Source organism: Myotis davidii, unplaced genomic scaffold (genome assembly GCF_000327345.1).
Source record: "Myotis davidii unplaced genomic scaffold, ASM32734v1 scaffold448, whole genome shotgun sequence".
Classification (NCBI taxonomy): Eukaryota; Metazoa; Chordata; class Mammalia; order Chiroptera; family Vespertilionidae; genus Myotis; species Myotis davidii.
Genome location: NW_006383009.1, coordinates 197,827 through 220,185, shown reverse-complemented (window position 1 = coordinate 220,185; position 22,359 = coordinate 197,827). Strand labels below are relative to the sequence as shown.

The following is a 22,359-nucleotide window of genomic DNA, read 5'->3' as shown; positions in this document are numbered from 1 at the left end:
AGGGTTTACCTCTATGGGGCTCACCACGCTGGTCAGGGGTGTTTCATTTACCAAGATAGCGTTTTCTGGGGAGGATGCCTGGACGCATCTCCCCATAAAAATAACCAGAAATAGGGCCCTGGGATGGGGAGGGGGGCAGTAAAGAGACCAGTTTCCCATTTTGCAGGGGGCACGGGGGCACGCCCCTGCCACAGTGGAGCTGATAGAGGAGGTGTGCTGTGAACCCAAACCACAAGGCATGGCAGGAAGGGCGGACGCTTGGAGTTGGGGTCCTGGATTGAAGACCCACCTCCACAACCCATCTCTAAACTGGGGATAATGCCCAGTTCACAAAGTCATTATGAGGATCAAAAGGACGTTTCAAAGTGCCTTTGCTTTGAAAATTGCTGATATTAACCATGACCCAGGCATTCTGACACGGAACTCTTCCCTCTTCCTTCAAACTGCTAAACTCCGCCTGGGTGCTTGTTAACCTCGGCTGCCGCGCCCTCCTGCCTGCCTGCAGCGGTGCCCGGGAATCTGTGTTTGATAAGCTGACCCGAAGGTGCTCTAACTGTTGGAGATCACCCAGCAGCAGCTAACACCCACACAAAGGAAGCGCCTCTGAGTGTGATTAGAACCTCTCCTCCTTTGGCCAAGGCCCACAGCCTGAGACCCAAAAGGGCCTGGTGTCCGTGGGCTTTGTGGCTGGCGGAAATTGTGGGCTGGTGGGCAGGCTAAGTGGATATAGCTGAGAGCTGCTCCTTCCTGCTGGCCCCTTGGATCGGGGAAAGTGGGTGAAAATGCGGCCGAAACCCAAGCCTTCTCCAGCCTGAGCGGGAAGACAGAGGGCTGTGCCGGGCAGGTGCCCTTGGTAAGCTCTGCGGCTTAGCAGCCTTGCCGACAGCTGCCGCCTGCCAGCTACCACCTGCTCTGCTTCTGAGCTGGGCTGCTGAGGCAGAACCTATGTGTACACCACAAGGCTGTGTGAGGGAACTGTCTTGAGTGAGTATTGTGGTGAGGGGAATGGGCAGGGGGACTTCAGGCTTAGGAGAGAGGCAGCCTCAATGCTGAAATTATTTCATCCCCAACAGCTTCTGATTTCTGGCCTCAGAATTGCCCCATGAACCATCTTAGAGACTGCCGTGTGTGGTGGTCAGCCCCTTATGACCACCAAGCTCAGAGGATGGCAACGCTCTAGACTGGGGCAAGATCCAGTCTCTTCCTTTTGTGCCCTCAGCTCTCCTCCCTCCCCTGATGGCACAGATCTCCCCGAGCTCTGCCCCTTCAAATGCTTATGGTGTCCCCAAGGCTCCCCAGCAGGCCGAAGGGTGCTCGGCTGGGCAGTGTGGAGCACCTGAGCATCCTGTGAAGGGCCTGTGGTCACTGAGCAGGGCTGGTTGCCAGGGTAACTCCCCCCCAAGCCCCTTACTCCAGTGGCAGTGAGAGCTCTTGCCTTGCTCAGGCATGCCAATAGCTAGTTCAGACGGATGCCCCTTCCTCTGCCCCACAGCTCTAGAAGGAAGAACACAAGCTCCTTATGGCGTCCTTTATGTTCTCCGAATGCTCGCAGTATGTTCTCACTGGGTCATCATGACAACCTCCTCGTTTGATGAATGAGGTTGGAAAATAAATGCATATTAAATAGTGCATGTTAGGATACCGAAAGCTCTAAGAAGCCCCTCAGTGAGCTTGTCTGTCATTAGAACTTTCCCTCCACCCATCCCTACAGAATGCCATTGACAATCTACCAGGTTTGAGCTCCTCAGACCTACACCAGAACGTGTGAGCCAGGCTCCTTCACAAATGTGAGGGCAAAGGGACAAAGAGGAGGGGAGGCCATTTGTTTCTGCACAAAGAAAGGAAATGTCTGCCTATCAGGAGGAGGTCCTGCCGGATGCCCCCCACCAATTCTGCCACAGAATCACCCCATGCCCCCGAACCCAGGCCCTGGTAATGGGGTGCCAGAGCCAATTGTTAAATTTTCAGAAATTGTGTGAGTCAGTCCTTAATTCATCCTGCACAAAGAAAGGAAATGTCTGTCTATCAGGAGGAGGTCCTGCCGGATGCCCCCCACCAATTCTGCCACCTGGACTGCACAGAATCACCCCATGCCCCTGAACCCAGGCCCTGGCAGTGGGGTGCCAGAGCCAATTGCTAAATTTTCAGAAATTGTGTGTTAGTCCTTAATTCAGTAACTTGAAATTGGCTATGGTGGGAGTATTTGCACTACAGAAATCAGCAAACGCTACAAATTGGGGCTCCTCCCCCTGTTATTCTGACGGCCCATTTGCCTGTGCACCATTGACCCTGGGACATTTCTGAAATTGTTAGAAAACTTGGGAGGGGCTGTGACAGCTAGGAGCTGGGGGGTGACCTGACGCAGAAGTCCTTGCACATCAGAGTCTTCAACCCTCGTGAAATGAGAACTGAGAACCGCAGAGAATGATAACAATCTTCCAGCCATAATCCCCAGTGAATCAGAAAGCGCCTCTCGGCTGGCTTACTTTGATATCTGTCACCAGCCAATGTCTCCAGAACCGAGCTTGGGGTGAAGACCTGCTAGGGGCATCGGGATCCACCATTATCAGGATGTAGGTTGCACTCTGTAACACAGTCACCAAAAAGAAATGCATCGTTATGGCATATAGAATAGTGATGGGAAAACTACCAGGTGCAGACCATCTTTTATCTCTATTCTCACCTATAATGGCTGACCCACCCCTATAACTTCCTACCTAGGTCATCTTGGTTCTCATGACTTTCCTCTTGTGCCTCACGCTTGTGCTCAGAGAAAAGAAGTTCACTAAGAAGACAGCTTAAAAAGTTCGACTTCCCGGTATGAAAAGGAATAAATCAAACACGCATATTTGCTAAGCACCTGGAAATCCCTAGCGTCATGCTAGGTGCTGCGGAGGAAACAAAGGAACCTAAGACAGGGCTTGCTCTCAAGAAGCTCACAGTGTAGTTGGGGCGACTTATCTATTAATTCAGCAAATATAGGAGATCTTACTCTGGGTCAGGACTCATCCCTTCAACAAGCATTCACTGAACACCCACTATGTGCCTGCAACTGTTCTAGGTACTAGGATTCCAACAAATAGCAAGACAGTATGGTCCATACTTTCAGCAAGCTTTTATTCTAGGTAAGATATACATATTTTAAAAATACACACCCAAACAAACAAACAAAACCTGAGGAAATGTTAAGTTTGATTAGTACTATGATTAATAAAATAGGGTAGAGTGAGAGGGAGTAAGCATTGCAAGAAGAGGAAATAGCTGATACCTAGGCCTTCAGGCAGAAAAAAGTTAAGGTTGGAGGAACAGAAAGAATGCCATGTGGCTAGTGGCAAGCGAGGGTGTGTATGTGTGTGGACATGGCAGGGTTGGAGAGGTGGATGGAGCAAAACAACAGAGGGCTTCGTGGGCCTGGATGAGGATGGGGGTTAAGTGCAATGCAGAATCATTGGGAGGTTGTAGTCAGGAGACGAAAGCAGGAGAATGATATGCTCTGATTTCCATTTTTAAAGGATTGTTTTGGTGGCTGTGTGGAGAATCAATGGTCGGCAGGAAGCAGGAGGGGAAGCCAGGAGGCCAGTTTGGAGGCTACCGCCGTAGTGTAGTGTGGGATGATGGCATGTTGGACTAGGATGGCAGCAATGGAAGCAGGTAGATGGATTAGGGAAGTATTTTAAGGTAGAATCCAAGGGATTTGCTGATGAACTAGATAGTAGAGCAGTGAGGAAGGGGTGGGGGAAGAGAAATCAAGGATGATACCTGAGGTTTTGGCTGGAGCAACTGGGAGAATGGTACTATTTAATGAATAGAGAAGACTTGGAGAGAAGAATGTTTGAAAGGGAACATCAAGAGTTCTGTTTTAGATATGTTATTTCTGCCATTTGTTTCTGCAGCTTGAAATTGGAGTAGCTTGAAATTGGCTATGGTGGGAGTATTTGCACTATAGAAATCCACAAACACTACAAATTGGGGCTACAATTTAACTTAATTGTGCAGAAACTTAACTGATTGTTAAGTTAGAAATGCTTCTTAGAGGACAAGTATATAAGTCACAGTCTGGAGTTTGGGGGAGAATTCTGGACCGGATGTATAAATTTGGGAGTCATTAACACATAGTTGGGCCTAAATCCATAGAATCCAATGAAATTATTCATGGGAAGATCAGACATGGGGAATATGACTGAACTCTAACAGAGAAGAGAAGAGAAGAGAAGAGAAGAGAAGAGAAGAGAAGAGAAGAGAAGAGAAGAGAAGAGAGGAGAAGGAAAATTAAACAAAGGAGACCAGGGAGGTATAGGTAATAGTAGATATCATGAAGTCTGAGACAGGAAGTGTTCTAAGAAGGAGGAAGTGGTCAACTGTGCCAAATGCAGCTGAAGGATAGAGCAAGCTGAGGACACAGTTGTGACAACGTGATTCGATAACTAGAAGACCGCTGTTATCTTGGCAAGACCAGTTTCAGTGGAGTAGAAAGGATGGAGGTTTGATTGGAGATGAGGTGGGAGATGAGGAATTGGAGATAGTTATTCAAGATGATTTTTGAAAAGGTTTGGTGTGAAGGACAGCTGAAACATAGAGTGGTTCTTATTAGTAGGGAGAAAGAGTCAAAAGATACGCTTTATCTTTATTCCTGTATTTTAAGAAACAGATGACAATGAGGCAGGCTTGCAGGCCAATGGAAATGATCCAGTAGAAAGAGAGTTGTGTATGCTAGAGAAGAAAAAGGAGACCACTGCAAGAGCCAAGACTGGGAAGTGGGAGGGGACAGGACAGAGAAAAAGGGGAGAGCTGGGCCTTTGGTGGGAGCAGAGGATACAGGGAATTGGAAGATGTGGTAGGGAGTGAGGACATTGTCTTCTGGTTGCTTGTATTTTCTCAGTGAATTAGTTGCAAGATCATTAGGGGAAGAGGAATTTGAGGAAGTCTGAAGACAGAGAGGAAGGTATGAAAGAGTGAGAAATAGTTGGAAAGTGAGAAGCTGAATATACAAAGGTATATAGTAAGGTTACTAGGTAATATTACATGCCTCAGATGTGTACTTTTTAACTGTTCAATGCAGGCATGGAATAAGTGGTAGCTGGGTTTAACTTGAATAGAAACTTAGACCGGTGAGTATGCTGGAGAGAAGGGTGCGTGAGAGTGAGAAGTGAGCAAGATAGATAGAGGAGTCCTGCGCCTCCTCTTGATCTGGACGGAGAGATAGACATAGACATAACTGCAGTTCCCGCGCAAAGTGCCTGAGAAAAGGAGCATTTATCAGATACAGCCGGAGCACAGAGGAGGGATCCTAAACCTCTCCAACTCAGGAGTCCAGGAAGGCTTCTTGGAATTGTCTTTTGAACTTGATCTTGAAGGACAAGCAGTATGCAAAGGGAAGGGGCTGTGCAAAGCTGACTGGGGGATGGTGAGAGTCTTGGTGTGCTGGAGCATAGGGTGTCTAGAAGGAATAGAGGGTGAAAAATAGAAGGGTTATTGGAACCAGATAACAGAAAGCCCTATCTGTTTGGAATTTGTTTTGCAACAGAATCCACTGAAATTGTTTGAACAAACAACTGGCATGACTAAATGTGTTTTGGGAAGGCATGTGACAAGGATGAGTAAAAGACTAAAAGTAGAGTGGGGAAAGAGACAACTGGGTGCTCTGGAGATCTTGAAGGCCTGAAAAGTCAAGTAGGAGAGAGAGAGAGAGAGAGAGAGAGATAAGAGGCATTCGTACCACTAAGTCAACAGCATGAAGTGACTGGATAGGGCAGACACACACGGGAGAGGAAGATGTCTAGGATGCTGCTGAGGTTCTACCTTGGGCAACTAAGTGGACGATGGCACTGTGAATAACAGGAGTAACACATTTGGGAGACAGTGGGTTTGGTGTTAAAACATCCAGGCAGGGATGTACCTTAAATGGAACTATGAGGCTGGAACTCTCTCAAAACCTGGCCTGTGGGTGGTGGGCATAGGGGCGGATGAGATTGTCAGTGAGAACTTGAAGAGCGAGAACAGAAGAACAACTAGAGTGGAACTTGGGAACTCAGAGGGGAGGACAGAGAGACTGAGGAGGAGAGTTAGAGGGAGAACCAGGGAGCACAGTGGCATGGATGCCAAGAGAAAAGGAAGTTCCAGGAAGGAGTGGGGATCAAGTCAGTATATCAGAACCATCAGGGGATAAGGACCATTGGTTTTGACAAGTGGGAGAAAGTTTGGCAACTTTCCAAAGATGAGTATTTTAGAGAAAAATGATTGTTGAATATTAAAATCCAAAAGAAGCAGTGAACCACATATTATATACTTTAGAACATTAAATCAGGGAATATGAAGATAAACCCAAGAAAATCTTTAAGAACTCAGAAAAAAAGAATAAAGAGATGAAAATATTAGAAAAATTAGTTATTATTTTTTTGCAAATGACATGATTGTCTACATGAGAAATCCACAAGAATTAGCTGAAAACAATTAAACTAATATTCCGTAAAGTGAGTTGTTACAAAAGGAACACAAAATGAGTATTTCCTACAGATAATAATGATCCATTAGAAAATATACTTTTAAAATTTTATTTAAAAAATTTTAATAAAAATATAAAATATCTAGAAATGAACTTGATGAAAAAAATGCAAGACTTACACAGAAAACAAAAACATTACTAAGTGTACATAAAAACAAAACTTGATGAGATGGAGAGAGACACACTATGCTTTTAAACTGAAATAATCATTAGCAAATTATGTCACTAGTTCTTTAATTAATTAGCCAGTTTAACACAATTCCAATCAAAACCCTAAATAGATGTTTTGGGAACTTCATAGAATGATTCTAAATTTCAGAATAAATGCAGAAAAACATTAGCCAAGGCAATATTGAAAAAAATGAAATGGGATAATATTGACTTTGTAGGTATTAAAATATATTACAAACTAAAATAATTACAACCATGTTGTGCTGATTATGGAATAAATAAACAAATGAAGCAAAATAGAAAACCTAGAGAGAAACCAATGTTCTAAATATAGGTGTATTTAGGTGTATTTAATATGTTAGCAAATATATGATATTTATTATGTGATTAAGTTATTTCAATCCAGTGGGGAAAGGACAGATTATTTTACAAGTCCTATTGAGACAATTGGTTCAAAACGTGGAATAAATAAACTTCAGTCTCTATTTCTCTCAACCCCCAAAATGTTCAAATTTAAATGTGAAAATAAAAAAAATTTAAAAACTGATTCAATAAAATTATAGTAGTTCCTATAATGGAATACCACATTAGAGTTAGAGCTTTATATTTTAATATGGGAAATATTCATGATTATGCTAGTAACTGAAATGAGTAAGTTTCAGAATAATTTGTATAATATAATCTAAAATGTGCAGGAAAACTTTATATATTTAACTATATATATACTTATAAATATATTTGCAATGCATAGAATACACCAAACTGTTAGCAGTAAATGGCATGAAGGAAAAGATTGATAAACTTAACTAGATATAATTTTGAAACTTTTCTATGACAAAAAAAGCAAAATAAAATTCAAAGATAGTAAGCTGGAAGAAAATATTTACAAGACCTATGAAGAAGGATTAATATCCTTACTATATAAAGTAGCTTTTAGGTTAATAAGAAAATGAGTAATGGTGGGGGGAGGGGGAAGGGGCAGGCTGGGGAAAAGGGGGACATATGTAATACTTTCAACAATAAAGATTCAAATATCTTAAAACAAAAATAAATTAATTAAAAAGAAAAAGAGTAATAACCCAATGGGAAAATAGACAAATGACATGGATAGACAATTCATAAAATAAGAAATGCAAATGATCAATAAAAGCACAAGTGTTTGATTTCAAAGATATGCAAATTATAAAGTAAAATCTCATTTTTGCCTATAAAATTGACATACATGTTTCTTTATGTTGATGCCCGGAGTTTTTAAGGTACACAGAAACAATGGGTAGGTTACAAAATCTTATGGAACCCTCTCTGTACTTCAGCAGTGTCCGGGCAGAGGGCCTTTCCTGACGTGCAGGTGAACCTTATAGAGGCTCCGAGACCTCCCTCCACCTTGCCATGCGAGGGGTCTGTGTGTAGCTTCCTTTCCCAGAGGGAAGGAGTGAAAGTATTCTTTGGACAGATATGACAGGATGCCTATGGAGAGTCTCAAGTCCTAGAAGTACTGAGAAGGTGGGGCCTGTATTCATCATGTATTTCGTTTTCTGATGCTTTGACAATAGGGCCTTGCTGACCCTGGAGAGGCTGCCAGTTTCTAGAGACAGCAAACGCTCACCTGAGGGCAGGCTCTTCAAATGCAAACCCACCCTACACCCTGCATCACCTCTATTATCGGGCTGAGCCACTATCTCCCTGACATAATGATCCCAGGGCCAGGAGCCTGACAACTAGGGGCAGCCCCTGTGCCCGAGTCCACCAGAATTCTTCAAACCAGTCAATCCTAGACTTAGCTATCCTGCCTCACCCACTGCTTCCCACAAAAATCACAATAAAGGCTCTCGCCCATGCTTTCACCTCATGACCGACCCTGGTGCTTCCCTGTGTGACCCTGTGTGGCTGCCATGACTCCTGTTTCTGGGGACCTGTGAGTTACAGGTTCTTCTTCCTTCGTGACCATCCCGTCCATCTGTGTGTCTTACCTTTTCCAATTAAAACAACCCCACGTGCATTTTAGAACAGGGTCCTTACCTCAGATATTTCATTCAACTCATTTGGAGACCACAGGAAACTTGAGTGTCTGGCTTTGTAATTCTCTAGTTTCTGATATGATTATGTATGTGGTTTTGTTGCCTACAGCACTCATGTATCCTTGAATGAAAAATTGAGCTGGCCCGATGAGGTTAAGGTTCATGGTCAAGTTGAGTGGAGAGCCAATCTCTTCCGGGCAGTAGTTCTTATCCCTGCCTCAATATTAGAAGCACCAGGGGAGATTTTTAAAGCTGCCAAAGCTGGACCCTTGACTTAAGGGATCTGGAGTGGGGCCCAGGCATTGGTGTTAATCTGGAAGTTTCCCCAGGTGACACTAATGTAGAGTTACTGGCGAGATCTACAGTCCTAAAATCTGGTTCCCGAAAGTCCTCAACCAAATCCATTACTGACTGAAACCCAGGTTTCTCTTCCTGTTTAGTGCCCTCAGGGAAGACCATGCGCCCTCTACATAAAGGGGGCAGCTTCCACGACCTCGGCTGGGGTCCCTTGTGCCTGGGCTCGGAAGATTAAGGGCCTCGGGCACCAAATCGAGAAGCTGAAGTCACCCTCCACTCCCACTATTCATTACGATGTTGGTTGGCATACAAATTTAGCCTATGGTGGGTTGGTTGTGTTTGAACCTCCCCCACAAAGTTCTGCATGGGAAATCTAGTTAAGAGCCTTCTTCCTGGGGGAGGTTGAGTGTAACAGCTGCTCCTCACCAGGGCTGATGGTCCCACCAGGATGCAGTCGGTGGTGTCCCTTGAGCCTAAAGCCTTTCCTTTCCGAGGACAGACTCACATTTCAGGCTGGCATTCAGGAGGCCATCCTCTCTCTCCATAGCTGCTGACAAAGACACTTCCTGGGCTGTGTGGACCGAGGCACCTTGACCCGGGAGCTGGGGCTCATGTCAGGCGTTGACACATTTGGGCAGAGGTGTTGTGTAGTCACTGTGGATCCGCTACCCTTCCCCCTTGCCTTCCTCTACTGTAGAGGCTGGAAAGTTGCAGTACTGGGTCTCCCAGCCTTCCTTGCACCGAGGGGAGGCCACGTTCTGGCCAAGAAGACGGAGGAGAAAGTCCCCAGGAAGGGATCTGCTCCTGAACAAAGGACAAGGACTCACTAGGAGAAAACTGTTGTTGCCTTTTGCCCCTTTACCCATTCCGTTCTTCCTGTCTGGAATATGGATGTGATGTTGGGTGTGTAGCAGCCATCCTGTGACCACTAGGGGCCAATCAGAAGGTTGAAGGCCTATGTATTAAGGATGGTGAAACAGAAAGATGGAAAGAGCCCGGGTCCTGGAGCAGCTGAATCCACCCAGGATTGCCAGCCCCTAGACTTGCTGTTGCATGAAACAAATAAAGTCCACAGTCCCTGTGGTAGGGACTTTTCTTCCTCGCACCCAAACGCATTCCTACTTGATGCATACTTCAGTTTTCTGTGCTGGTTTTGGCAAGTGAGTGCCAGAGGCTGCTCTTCAGAAGGGCAACCGATGTCGTGGAAAGATGACAAGTAAAGGACAGAGGGCCTCGACCCTGGCCTGAATGGCTCCTGAATAGGCTGAGCGTTTGGGGCTGTGCTAGTCACTCTCACCACGGGGCGGGTTACTGTCTGCAAAATGACAATAATTTATGTTTCATACAACAGGGTTATTCTAAAAAGAAAACGAGTTACAAGTGTGGGAGTATTTTTTCAGACTGTGAAGCAATGTCCATGGGTCAAGTTTTGCTACTGTGAACAAATGGCCTCAGTGTTGGTTCCCGGTGGTCCCTGGAAGAGCAGTTGCCTTAATGGCCAGCAGACTTGCTCCAGAAGATCTGTCCCCAGTGCCTGGAGCCCGAGAGACTGAGCTCCTCGCATGCCCAGTGCAGCCTGGGACACTGGAGCACACAGAGACAGTGGGCCGGGCCTCTAAGCTTGCCTGGGAGTGGGACAGATCACAGAATCCTGGAACAGTGAGGAAATTGGGGCCACATTCCCTTTACTGCAAACCTGGTCAGCAACTACCCAGCACGGTCATGGCACCTCCAGCAAGGGGTGTCCCCCGTTCCCTGTGAATGCGACTCATTCAAGTCCAGCTAGGCCACATCTCATGGGGCCAAACACGGCCCCTTGAAGCTCACACTGGCTCCTGTCCTTTCTTTGAGAACTGCCTAGAACAAGTGCTGCCTTCCCGGCACAGGATAGCCTCTCACGCATTTGAAGGCAGTTCTCACCTTTGTTCAGGCTGAAGATCCCCATTTCTTCAATGACTTCAGCTCCCCGGCCCAACACCCTACACTCAGTCTGTGTGAAGATGCCCTGGCATGGCCCACAAACCGACAGCAGAGCCGTGAACAGCAGTACAGTGTGACACTCTGGGGAGACTTACACAAGGGGCTACGGGGACACAGGTGAGGGGCAAAACACTCCCGGGCAGAGTGTGAGCGGCAGTGGGGGTACTTCTGTCTAGAGAAAGTCAGCATAAGAATAAAATATGATTCAGCAGGGCCAGATGTTGTGGTCAGAGGTGGCAGGTGATTTGGGTCTGAGTCAGTTAAGGCCATAATTTGATGTGGCCAAGAGTCACATTACTGGAAACAAGGGGTCACTATAGGAAAAAATCCCCTAAATAGAGGTTATTATTCTGAGGCTACAGATGGGAAAATAGGCTGAGAAGGATCAGAGAATCTGTCCGAGGCCATATACCTTAGTGATGTGAATCCTATCTAGTTACTGTGTGGCCTTGGGCAAGTTGCCTAAACTCTCTGAGCCTCAGGATCTCTGTATAAAATAGAGATTATAACCACCATCATGCTTTTCTCTTAGAGTGTTATGCACATTGAGTTCATAAATGGCTCAGAATAGCACCCAGCACGTACTAAGTGATCAATAAATGCCAGTCATTGTGAGCAAGTGAAGGGCTTCTCGGGGACTTAAAACCATGTCCCTTGTCTCCCAATTCCTCCCTCCGCTCCCTGCAGAGAAGGGCAGGCAAGGTCAGGAGGTAGAGGGACAGAACTGGGCTTGACTCTGATTCACAGCACTATGGTTTTTGTTTGCGTGTTGCCAATTCCTCCACACCTCGGTCTCTTGGGCACTCGTGTAATTTAAAACATACATCCTGCAAAGATGAACTTATTGGCAACATGTGCCAGCATCTCCGAATCAAATGCCTTCTGCCACTGTGCTGCCCGGTCCTCTGGGGATGGCGGTCGCTCCGTAGCATCTGCCCACTCAAGACGGCTGGGGGAAGGAATGCTCTCGCCTGGCTCAGCGGTTCTGGCAGCATGCCAAGGGGATGGGAGTTGTGAGTGGTGAGTTCAAATCCTGCCGAGTTCACGGTATTTTACTCCTCCCCAGAGCCCGCACTCTGACCTTTTGGCCCACTGCAATTTTCCTGGCTTAATAAAGCTGAGAGACGAATTTAAATCTCAAAGCCCCGTACACAGCCAAGCAGCCAGCAGAAATGCCCGCATGTCAGGTGAGGAATGTTTTATTATTCGTTCTGCATAGGAGGGAGGAGAAGGAGGAAACTAAAGAAAGGGAAAGGGGAGCATATGAGAAACACCGTGTGTGGATCCTTTCTTTAATTCGTTATCAGAAGAATAATTATACCTCCAAAAGCTACACTCACGTCCACCCCACTCACCAGTTCCTCCTCTGACTTACCTGTTTCTCTGAACGGCACTATCATTTTGTCACCCATCAAATTCAAAATATGAATCATCTGTTGACTCTTCCCTCTCCAATCATGTTCAATTCCTTCTTGATCCACTTTCTGGAGCCTATTCTCACCGTTCTCATCCTCTCTGACCCGTTGGGTAAGGTCTGAACCAGCTCTTGTCTCTACTATTTCAACAGTCTCCCAACCGGCCCATGACCTGTCTACCCTCCCTTCCTACTCATTAGCGCTGGCTTCTATTAGAGTAATCCAGGGTGTCTTGGTAAGCAAGTTCTTTAGAAAACAAAGAAGTAAAGACACAAACACGCTCCCGGATCTGCAGTGCTAGCTCATTTTCACGAGTAAATATTCACACCATTGCCCATCCAAGCGACCAACACGAGGTCACAGAATTGGCTCTTGCAAGCACAGAGTGGCGATCATCTTTCTGAGGAACAGCTCTCCACAGACGTTTGACTTAAATATAAACTCTGTGACCTGACACTGGAGGCCTTCTACAGCTTGCTTTCAGTCAGCCCGCCAGCTGGTCCCTCCGTCGCCCCACGCATGCCCACACAGACTGGGACGGGTCTGACCTCAAGTGTGATTCTGCCTCCCCTCCTCTGTGCCCACCAGAAAGTCCACCCCATTCTTCAAGACACATCTCAAATGCCCCCACCTCCTCCAGGAGGACATCGTCCAAGCCCCTTGGACAAGACACGCTGTCCTTGCTATTGGAACCCAGGAGCACGCTGTTTGTACCTTCGCTGGGCACTCACCATGCTCTGCTATGCACCCAGTTACACTTGGGCTTATCTTGGTCCCTCTTATTAGATTATCATTTTCTTGAAGGTAGGGACAATTATTTCTTTGTTGTTCCTAAAGGGCCTGGCATATTTTCTTGCACACAGTAGGCGCTTAAGAAATATTTGTTGAAATAAATGTACCCACTTCCTCTGTCAAGATAAGACATTGTTTTCTTTTCGTGTTCTGGAAGGGGGAAGAAATTTTTGGTCCCAGAGCTGGGCAAGCCCTCTGTATTGCTGCTCCCGACTGACCATACAACACTTAGCACAGAGACTCGCCTTTGTCCTGCTGGACCTCGGCCTGGGGGAGCCGAAGCCTCTGGCTCCTGAGCCAGGCCTCTCACTCACCCACAGCCTCCCAGGAAGTCAAGGTCAGCCCAGCCAGACCTAATGTTTCCTCCCCAGAGCATGGCTCTGAAGTGCTGGTTGGATTGGCTCCCTGCTAGGGCCAGTGTTTGCCTAGAAGCTGAATCTGGGCCTCAGCCAGCCCAGGAGGCCTTGGCATTTGAACCAGAGCTAGGGCAATTCTGCTAGGCCTGGTGCTGAGTTGTGGCTGGGCTTCCTCTGCTCTCGGCCTGAGCCACGGCAGTCGCCACGGCCCCTGGTGTGAAGGAATTTGAGTTCTAACTTTGGGTGGCTACGTGGCTGATGGCTGTGTTTGTGAATATCTCATTCCTACTTTGGTTGCCCAGCTGGTGGGAACAGAACGGGTAGTCATGGGACTGTCATCGTGTGCTGTCCAGGTTAACATGTAGCATTTCTATTACTATTAACAGACTTTCTGCTCCTCACTCCATCTGTTCTCTGAAATAATTGCAGTTGTACAGACCATGCCTTTGCTACAGGCAAGCTCTGGGGAAGAGGATAGTGCTTTTATGAGAAAAAAAAAAACGTGTTAAAAAATAACAGCAAACATGAGAAGAGAGTGGGAATGGAGCTAACAGCAGGTTTCCAATTTCTTTCGGATTCAGGCCGGCAAAGGTGGTGTTTTCACACTTGTTTGGGGTGACCAAGCCCAGCCAGATGGGGGTGAGTGGCTAGGCTGGTGGCTCAGCCTTTTGGAGTTGGTGTTGGTCACCAGGGGATTTGGCCCCGGTTCAGGTGGGTGGAGCCATGGTCACACTACCCAATAAGGAGATGCGGAGAAGAATGGGGCTGTTAGGCAGAGACAGAAGCATGTTAGATGGCATGGCGTGTCCTGCTTGAAGAAGCGAGATGATATCAAGGTCTGGAGGAGATGCTGGGGAATCCAGGCGGGCTGGTGGGAAGGTGAAGGTTTAAACTAAGTGACTGGGCCTCCGCTTCTTCTCACACAAGATGGGAGGAGACCATCTCAATGACCTCCTGTCCTGAAGAGGCTATTAGGAGAATGAACGGGTTACTACACAATACTAAGGGTTCTTCTGATAGAGGGTTAGGAGAACTACAAAGAGCAATTAAGACTTGGTGTGTGAAATATAATAACTATTAAAAGCATAAAACCAATACTTGAGGATTTGAGGCACTGATTTGTAAGCATTGTGTGTGGGTTCCGTCTTTCTCTGGGTGCTAAACAAGGCACAAGTGAGTACAATGACCTGGTGTGTCTTTGTCCTGGGGCCTTTCTTCTCACTGCCCTGCTCGTCCATACGAGGGGCCCGCCTCTGTGACACATCTCATCCTGTGAAGCTGAAAGTGGTGGTCTTACCCTCTTGCCCAACCCCCACTGGAATGCTCAAGGAGGAAGGCACTGTTAAGCTTGCCTAGGGGTACATTTGATGGGGAAAGAAAAAAAAATGAATCAAGAGAATACAGCCATGTGATTTCTACTAGTAAGTCTTCTTCCAATTTCAAGGAAATATTTTCATTTGAGAGAAACCCACAGAATGTGACTGGTCAGGTGCAAACAAGGTATTTGTTGGGAAAAATTTGTGTGTTGTGTGTTGTGTGAATTCAATACTACTCTCCAAACCCATAAAATGATTTTTAAAAAATTTTTGGGAAAGCTCAGGTGGAGAATCTGATGATGGTCACAGTGCAAAACATTTTCAGGTTTTGGATAGATTTAACATGTCTTTCCCACTTCCAATCACCCTCAAAACGGACAGGACATTCTAGATATGCTTTATAACTAGTTTTAGTAAGTTCCAGAGATTGGCAGGCCTTTATCAAAGAATTTTTACCAAAATACATAGGTTTGAATGAATACACTATTGGCAGCTCCCCCCGCCTCCTGCCCCCCCGCTGAAATGTGATTCTTTAAATATAAAAGAATATTAATAAATTGGGAAGGGGAAGGTTTTAACCATGGGTTATGCATATATGCATACAACTTCTTTAGCTGATCTCTTCTCACCCTCCCCCATCTTCCCTCTGTGATTCGACAGTCTGTTCCATGCTTCTATGTCTCTGGATCAATTTTTGTGGGAAGGGGAGGGTTCTGAGCTACCCCTACCTATGGATACATTTTTAGAGTTATGTTGGGAACATCTACATCTTTTGGCCAAAGACTTGATTGGAAAGAATGTGAATTAGCTCCTTGAGAGAATGTCTGTGTTAAAGACTTGTTTGTTACATTATATGAGTTTTTGGTGTACTTACTTCCATCACCAGGCCTGGGATCTCTACATACATGAGATAGATGTGCATGCTGAATGCATAAATAAAATATGTCATTAACTGTACTAACAGCCAAGGAGTTTACCACTAAATAAATGCCTTTCCATATAAAGTGAACCCTGGATGTACTCCTCACGTAAAGATTATCAAGCAGATAACAGCTACCATTAATTGAGCCCTGTTGTATTAGATTCCAACCATTTCATATATTTTACTTCATTTAATTCCATAGCCAACATAGAGATCACCACTATTATTCCCACTTTAAAGATGAGAAAGTTGAGGCTTAGGAAGATTGAGTAACCTGTCCAAGGGCACATGGTTAGTAAGTGGCAAAGGAAAAAATCAAGCCCAGTTCTGTGTGATTCTGAGCCAGGGCTCTCCCGCACTCTGAGGGAGAGGAGGTGGGACTTCCGTAAGTGCAGTTATGCCTCCTTCATTGGTTACAGTTCTTTGAGAAGGTAAACAAGTGAGTGGGAAATGAAATTGTATTCAGTCCTTCAAAGGCTTTTGACAAGGTTGCTTTCAAAATTAGAACTTTTGGTGCCAAATATTTTGTTATTGACAAGGAAGTGCTTAGAGACAGCAATAAGCAAAGCCACGGAAGGACCTCTTTTTCTGTTCACCTCTAGATTAAAGTGTTTGGGGCTCCATTTTAGACTTTTTATTCTACAAAGATTGCAATGAAACCCCAGATAATCCGATGATGGGGGAATCCTTTCTCGGGTAGAAATGCCCCTACTCGCCCCCGCACCGTGGCGAGAAATCCAAGCTGGCCCTGAGGGGTTGTGTGAGAGCACAGGGGGGCAGGTGGCCCCCCTGCAGGCCTGTGCCTGGCTGGGCCTTGGCAGACAGAATCCTGGGTAATTTGGGAAGACAACTCAGACAAGTATATCACAGTTGCTACAGACTGTTCCCTAAAGACACCAGCCCAAGGGGTCCCTGTGACACAGAAGAAATAGAAGGTCAGGCTTAACTGTAAGGAAATACACATAAAGGAGTGTGCTACATTTGTGAAGAGCCATCATATGCTTGCATGGCAGCACTGTCCTCAGTTTCCAGTGCTGCCGAAAGGGGCCACTAAAATGGTCACATAGAAGGAATGGGAGGGTGAGAGGGAGCAGCCAGGGAAGCATGGGAGGAGGAGATAAGGAATGAGCAAAGTCTTTTAAATCACTGAGAGTACAAATGTTCAAACACAGTCTTGGTCTTCAAATCCTGGAAGGCAGAACTGCAGGGAACTCTTGGCACTTGAAAAGGAAGCAGTTAGTACAGAAAAAGGAACAGCTAACATACACAGTGGGTGGTAAGCTCATCTACTTCATTACCCAAGAGGTGAGACAGGTTGAAAATACAAATTGCTCTTTGAAAGGTTAGGAGACACCTATGGGATATGGATGCACAGTGGCTGCTTAGGCAAACTGTGACTTTCAGGAGGTGATCCTTAAGGGCAGATAGCAGAGCAGAGAGTTGGGGCCATTATAAGTCTCTGAGCAAAAAATAAAAAAAAATAAATAAAAGTCTCTGGGTGTGGTGGCCAGAGGCAGCCATCATAACTGGACAGACTGTGGTTCATTTTGGCCCATGGCGCCAATTCTGAAGCTCCTCTTGGGCTGAAAGGTAGGAACTATTATGCAAATAGCCTGAGTAGAGTAACTATGGTTTACAAAAAGTAATGCCTGGTTCCTACATTATGTATGAGCCCTGTTTCCCGGGGCTCAACACGGAGAGCCTTAAAAATCTGTGGGTCGAGCATGTGAAAAGCTATTATTATGATAAAGCAGAAGACGTATGTCTCTGTCACCAGGGCAGGATCCCTGTAGCCCTACTGAGCCATAGGGAGGTGCAGGGCCATACCTGATTCATGGGCCCGAGGGCTGTGTAGCACTGAGAAGAGCAGGGCTTGGTTTATTGCTGTTGTTTCAACTAGGGGTCCTGCGTTTTCGTTTTGCACTGGGCCCACGAATTATGTAGCCAGTCCCTGTTAGGAGCTACTCCACTGGCATAAAATGGTGGTGGGTGTGGGGGTGGTGGTGTCAAAAGAAGGCTAGAGAAGAAGGCCAATTGAGGCAGCTGGACCCAAATAATACCAGGAAGTGGAACACATGTAGAATAGACAGTTTCCTAGGCAACTAGTTGTTCTATCTAAGTGTCACACAAATGCTTTGCTATAAACATTTCTTAATGGCAGGGAATAAAACAAGAGAAATCAGGCCCAGGAGGACCTGGGCACATCTGAGGGTTCTCAACAACCTGCCACACGACCAATCCATCAATAGAATCATACAGAAGAGAGGAAATAGTAGGTCTTAATGGGCCTGGTCTCCAGTGCATCTTTTGGGGTTGACTGGCACCTTTTCCTTTTCCTGACCTCACCCCCAAACATACATATTATTCAGAGGCATTCTTAAGTAATGAGCTTAGCTTATGAGAAGGGCCACTCCTGAGTTCTCTGGGAAGCTTGAAGAGCCTGGATTCTGAATCAGGGGTAAGGATGATATTATGGAATGAAAAAAAGACACACTCATAGGAGCCCTAGGCCAGGCTGCGCCTCTCCACTCCTCTCATCTATCCTGTCTCCACATCAAAGTGACGTTTCTGATAATCACTTCACTCTCAGGGGTCTTGGCTTCTCCATCTTCAGAGCAAGTTATCTCAAAGCCTCCTCAGAAAGTACATAGGTGCTGATTCTTGGTGGAAATAGGGTTGAGAAAGAAAAAAAAAAGAAATCATTAGCTTTTAGTGCTGATATTGTCCAGGAATCATTAGAGAAGAAAAACCAAGAGGAGGCCCCAGAAACTCTCCACAGACATTTAGACATCTAGAGACTCGCATTTTTCAGCTGAGAGGAAAGGAAGTTGCTGCAAATTATGGTGAAGTCATGCCACAAGGAAATCCCAAACCATGAGGCTTTGCTTGGTTAGAAAATGTCAAGTATTCCAATAAGGTTTTGCATGCTTCCTTCCTACATTTTCACTTAATTTTTCTACTTTTTTTTTCATTTAGAAAATTAGCACTGATTGGGATAATGGAGTCTCCGGGTGTTGAGAGAGAGAGAGAGAGAGAGAGAGAGAGAGAGAGAGAGAGAAATCTTTTCTAGCTGAGGGGATTTTAGAGGTAGGTCCCTAACCCACTCACAGGATAGCCACCTTATCTTCCTTAGTTGATTGGACCATGGTAGGCACTTGCCCTGGGGCAGGCAATCCATAAACCAAGCAGTGTATGCCCTGGCACAAGAAAAGCTGGGCTGGACTCATCCTATTCTGCCCTCCATCCTTTAAACCAGACCCATTAGCAGCGGGTGGTCAAAGTCAGGGTCACTCAAAATTATAAACGGGTGAGACTCATGAGGATTGAGGGGAGCAGAGTTTGCCACCCCAAAATATGTTTTGGAATATGAATTATTTGAAGTTGGTTATTTGAAGAAACAAAGACCCTCACTCTGTCGTCTATTGTGTGAAATGCTTTGCCGTCCTTAAGCTTGAGGATCCATCCTACATACAATGGTTATTCCACTAGATTCCCCCTAATCCTAAAAGAATTTAGAGGGCTGCTGCAGAATAGGAGCTATCACCATAGATAACTATAATTTATACGTACTAGGTGATAGCAGGGAGGAACTTAGAAAGGCCCATTTGGTCAAAGTTCTCTCTGGGTTCCATTGTTAAAGATGGTCCTGCAACATTTGTTCACCAAACATTTGCTTCCTCATCTCTGTGTGAATTGCCTTCCTGCCCTTTGAAGCCCAAACCATGAGCCCCCTTTCTTGAAGCTCTAGCATGTAAGCATCAACTGCCACATTTGTTCTGGAGCCCCATATTCGCATGGAACTCCTGTATGTACCTATGGAATTAAATTTGATTATTTTTCTCCCGTTAATCTGTCTTATGTCATTTTAATTCTTTTACCAGCCAGAAGAACTAAGAGGGGGAAAGGGAAATTTTCTCCTCCCCCACAGGAGCCAGAATGACCAGAGTCCAAGAGTGAGGGCAGGGGTGCAGAAGAAATTCTGTTCCCAGGACCACCTGGGGCCTGCCAGCCTTCCACTCCCTGTCTGGTCCACACAAATCCCCCACATAGCCTTCTTTTTCTTGAAGGGTACAGCAGGTTCCTCAGTGGAAAGGATGTGACCTGACGGAAGGCTTTCTAAGAGTCAGTGTTGAGCAGACATGGAATGGGTTGCATGGGAGTAAGAAGTGGGGTTGGGGAGGGGGGGCAGGGAGAAGAGTAAGCTCACCACTACATGTAGGAAACTGTAGGCTCTCTCTCATTCTGCCATCCTATGAGGCAGAATTGTATTGAAAGGATGGCCCATTCTGTACCTGGCTCTTCGGTCTATTAGGGAAAATGCTTTGCCATCCTTAAGGTTGAGGGTCCAACCTAAAAATCACAGTTATTCCACCATCTTTGTCCTGCCCTCATGCGCCATATGGTACCTCTCATTACCTCCACCTCAACTGCTCACAGACATCATTTCTTTAGAAGTCTACCTTCTGACCAGACCACGGGCTTCTCTGGGCAAGCTGTTGAGTTATCCTTGGGGCCTGGCACAGTGTCTCGCCGGGTGTGGAATGAATGCACGAATCAACACATAAACGGATGATGTGGTTCCTGAGGTTTGGGATGTATGGGCTCCCTGCTCTTCTCTTGCTTGTTTGAATCAGGCCCACCTGGAAGATAAGTTTGGTCGCAGAGTCTGGGACAGGGAGTAGCACGTGGAAAATGCCCGGGAGCATGCTCTTTGCTTTGAGTTCAATGGCCTTCTCCTACGTGGACCTCCACCCTGGACAGCTGCTGAGGGTGCCCTTCTCCTTTTTGTGTCCTCTGAATGTCACTCCCTGCACACACACACACACACACACACACACGCACGCACATGCACACACACGCATGCATTCACAGATCACGGTGTCTGGCTCCCTCCCACGGTCACTGGTGCCCCCAATGCACCCGAAGAGCAGCTTACACAAAGGTGGATTGGTTTAGCAGGAGAATCTGGTCACCTTAGTCACACCACATGGGCTCCTCACCACCCCACCCGGAGAAACCATGTCTTCTCCCACCCAGGCTCACCCCGCATTTGGCTGCTGGAGCAGCGGGCCATGAAGTCACCTCGCCGCCATTCTCACAGCCCTTCCTGCAGGACAGGAGAGGCTGGATGGCAGAGCGCCCAGGTCTACACCCACCTGGCCAGGTAAGCGGCACGGCACCCCGCTCTGCTCCCTCCTGAGAAGAAGGCACCTGGGCCTGGGCTCCTGCTCCCTGTCAGTCTGTACCAAGAACCGGAGAGTGGCCAACACTGGCAAGTTGCAGAAAGGGGATCTGATGGAAATGACACATCAACGCAAACACTGTTGGCTGAGCCCTTGCCTTGGGCTCAGGCTCAGCACAGACAGCACACGGGGGCAGCGATGGAGAGCAGCAGAGGCAACAAACAGACGGTACCTTGGTGGACTGGGCCTCAGAATATAAGTAACAAGGCTCCTATCCCCATGAGTGATGTTCATCTCTGGTCCCGACACCCCAAGTCATGTATTTTTCTTTACGACATTTCTTGACCACAGGGAGGGCAGGTTTGGCCTATCCCTCCAAGGCAGGGAAAGGAAGTCTGTTGAAAGGCCCACTGCAGGGAAGGGAGGCTCAGAGCCTGAAGTTGGATCTTGTCATTTTCTATCCTGTCATCCTCTGTAGAGTGTGTGAGGGGTTTCTTCTGCTCCGGAGAGCTCTACATTTAAAGCATATCCTTGGAAAAGTGTCCGCCACCCACACCCCCATCTCTCTGGTCCCTCATTGTCCTAGAGGTTTTGTGGGGTTTGTCTGGCCGGAACAACAGAGTACCCCCGTATGGTGAGAGGAACAGCCATCACGAGGGAGAGGACACCCAGTTCCAGTTCTGGTTTGGTAAGTACTAGATGACTTTGGGCCTCCTCATTGGAGAAAGGAGGGGTTGCATGAGGCCAGGGGCTAGCTAGGTCCTCTCTGCTTCACTCATTTTTTAAAATGCATTTTTATTTTGAGAGAGAGAGAGAGGAAGGGAAAGGGATAGATAGTTAGAAACTGGGGATCGAGCCTGCAGCCAGGCATGTGCTCTGGATTCATCGAACCAGTGACCTCTTGGTTCCTGGGTCGATGCCCAACCCCTGAGCCACACTGGCTGGGCATCTCAAGCTTTACATTTAAGTAAGTGCAAGAGCAGAAGCCCCAGCCCCAGAAAGCATGTCCGCAGAAGGCCACCCCCCACCCCGGCCCTCTTCCCTGTGGGGATGGCTGCCACCAGCCCCACCACTGTCCTTCTGACGCGGTGATGTCCCTCGAACACCATCAGGGGACACTGTGTGAGTGGAGGAAACCAGACAAAGGCTTGTGTTCTACGTAGAGGAACACTCAGGGTCCCCTGAGCAACCAGCTCAGCACCACCCCCACACCCCAAAATGCACCACGGTGTCAGGGTCTGAGGTGGCTGCGGAGAATATGTGGGACCTGAGCTTGCCACTCTCAGTGGGGGTAATTGCTGAACACTGTGAGCCAAACACTTGGAAAAAGCTAAAATGACTTTAAATGCCTAAACATTTTAAAACAAACCTTACAACACAGGCTTTTAATTTTTTTTCTTGCCCCAG

The 22,359-nt window shown here is 46.7% G+C and overlaps 1 protein-coding gene across 1 annotated transcript in view; it reads right to left on the bottom strand.

Moving 5' to 3' along the window:
* PEBP4 (phosphatidylethanolamine binding protein 4) overlaps nt 1–22,359 on the bottom strand; it is a 199,577-nt gene that overhangs the window by 93,834 nt on the left and 83,384 nt on the right. The window contains exon 4 of the mRNA XM_006778377.2: nt 2,487–2,585. Within this exon, the coding sequence (XP_006778440.1) occupies nt 2,487–2,585 (99 nt within the window). The remainder of the gene's footprint in view (nt 1–2,486; nt 2,586–22,359) is intronic.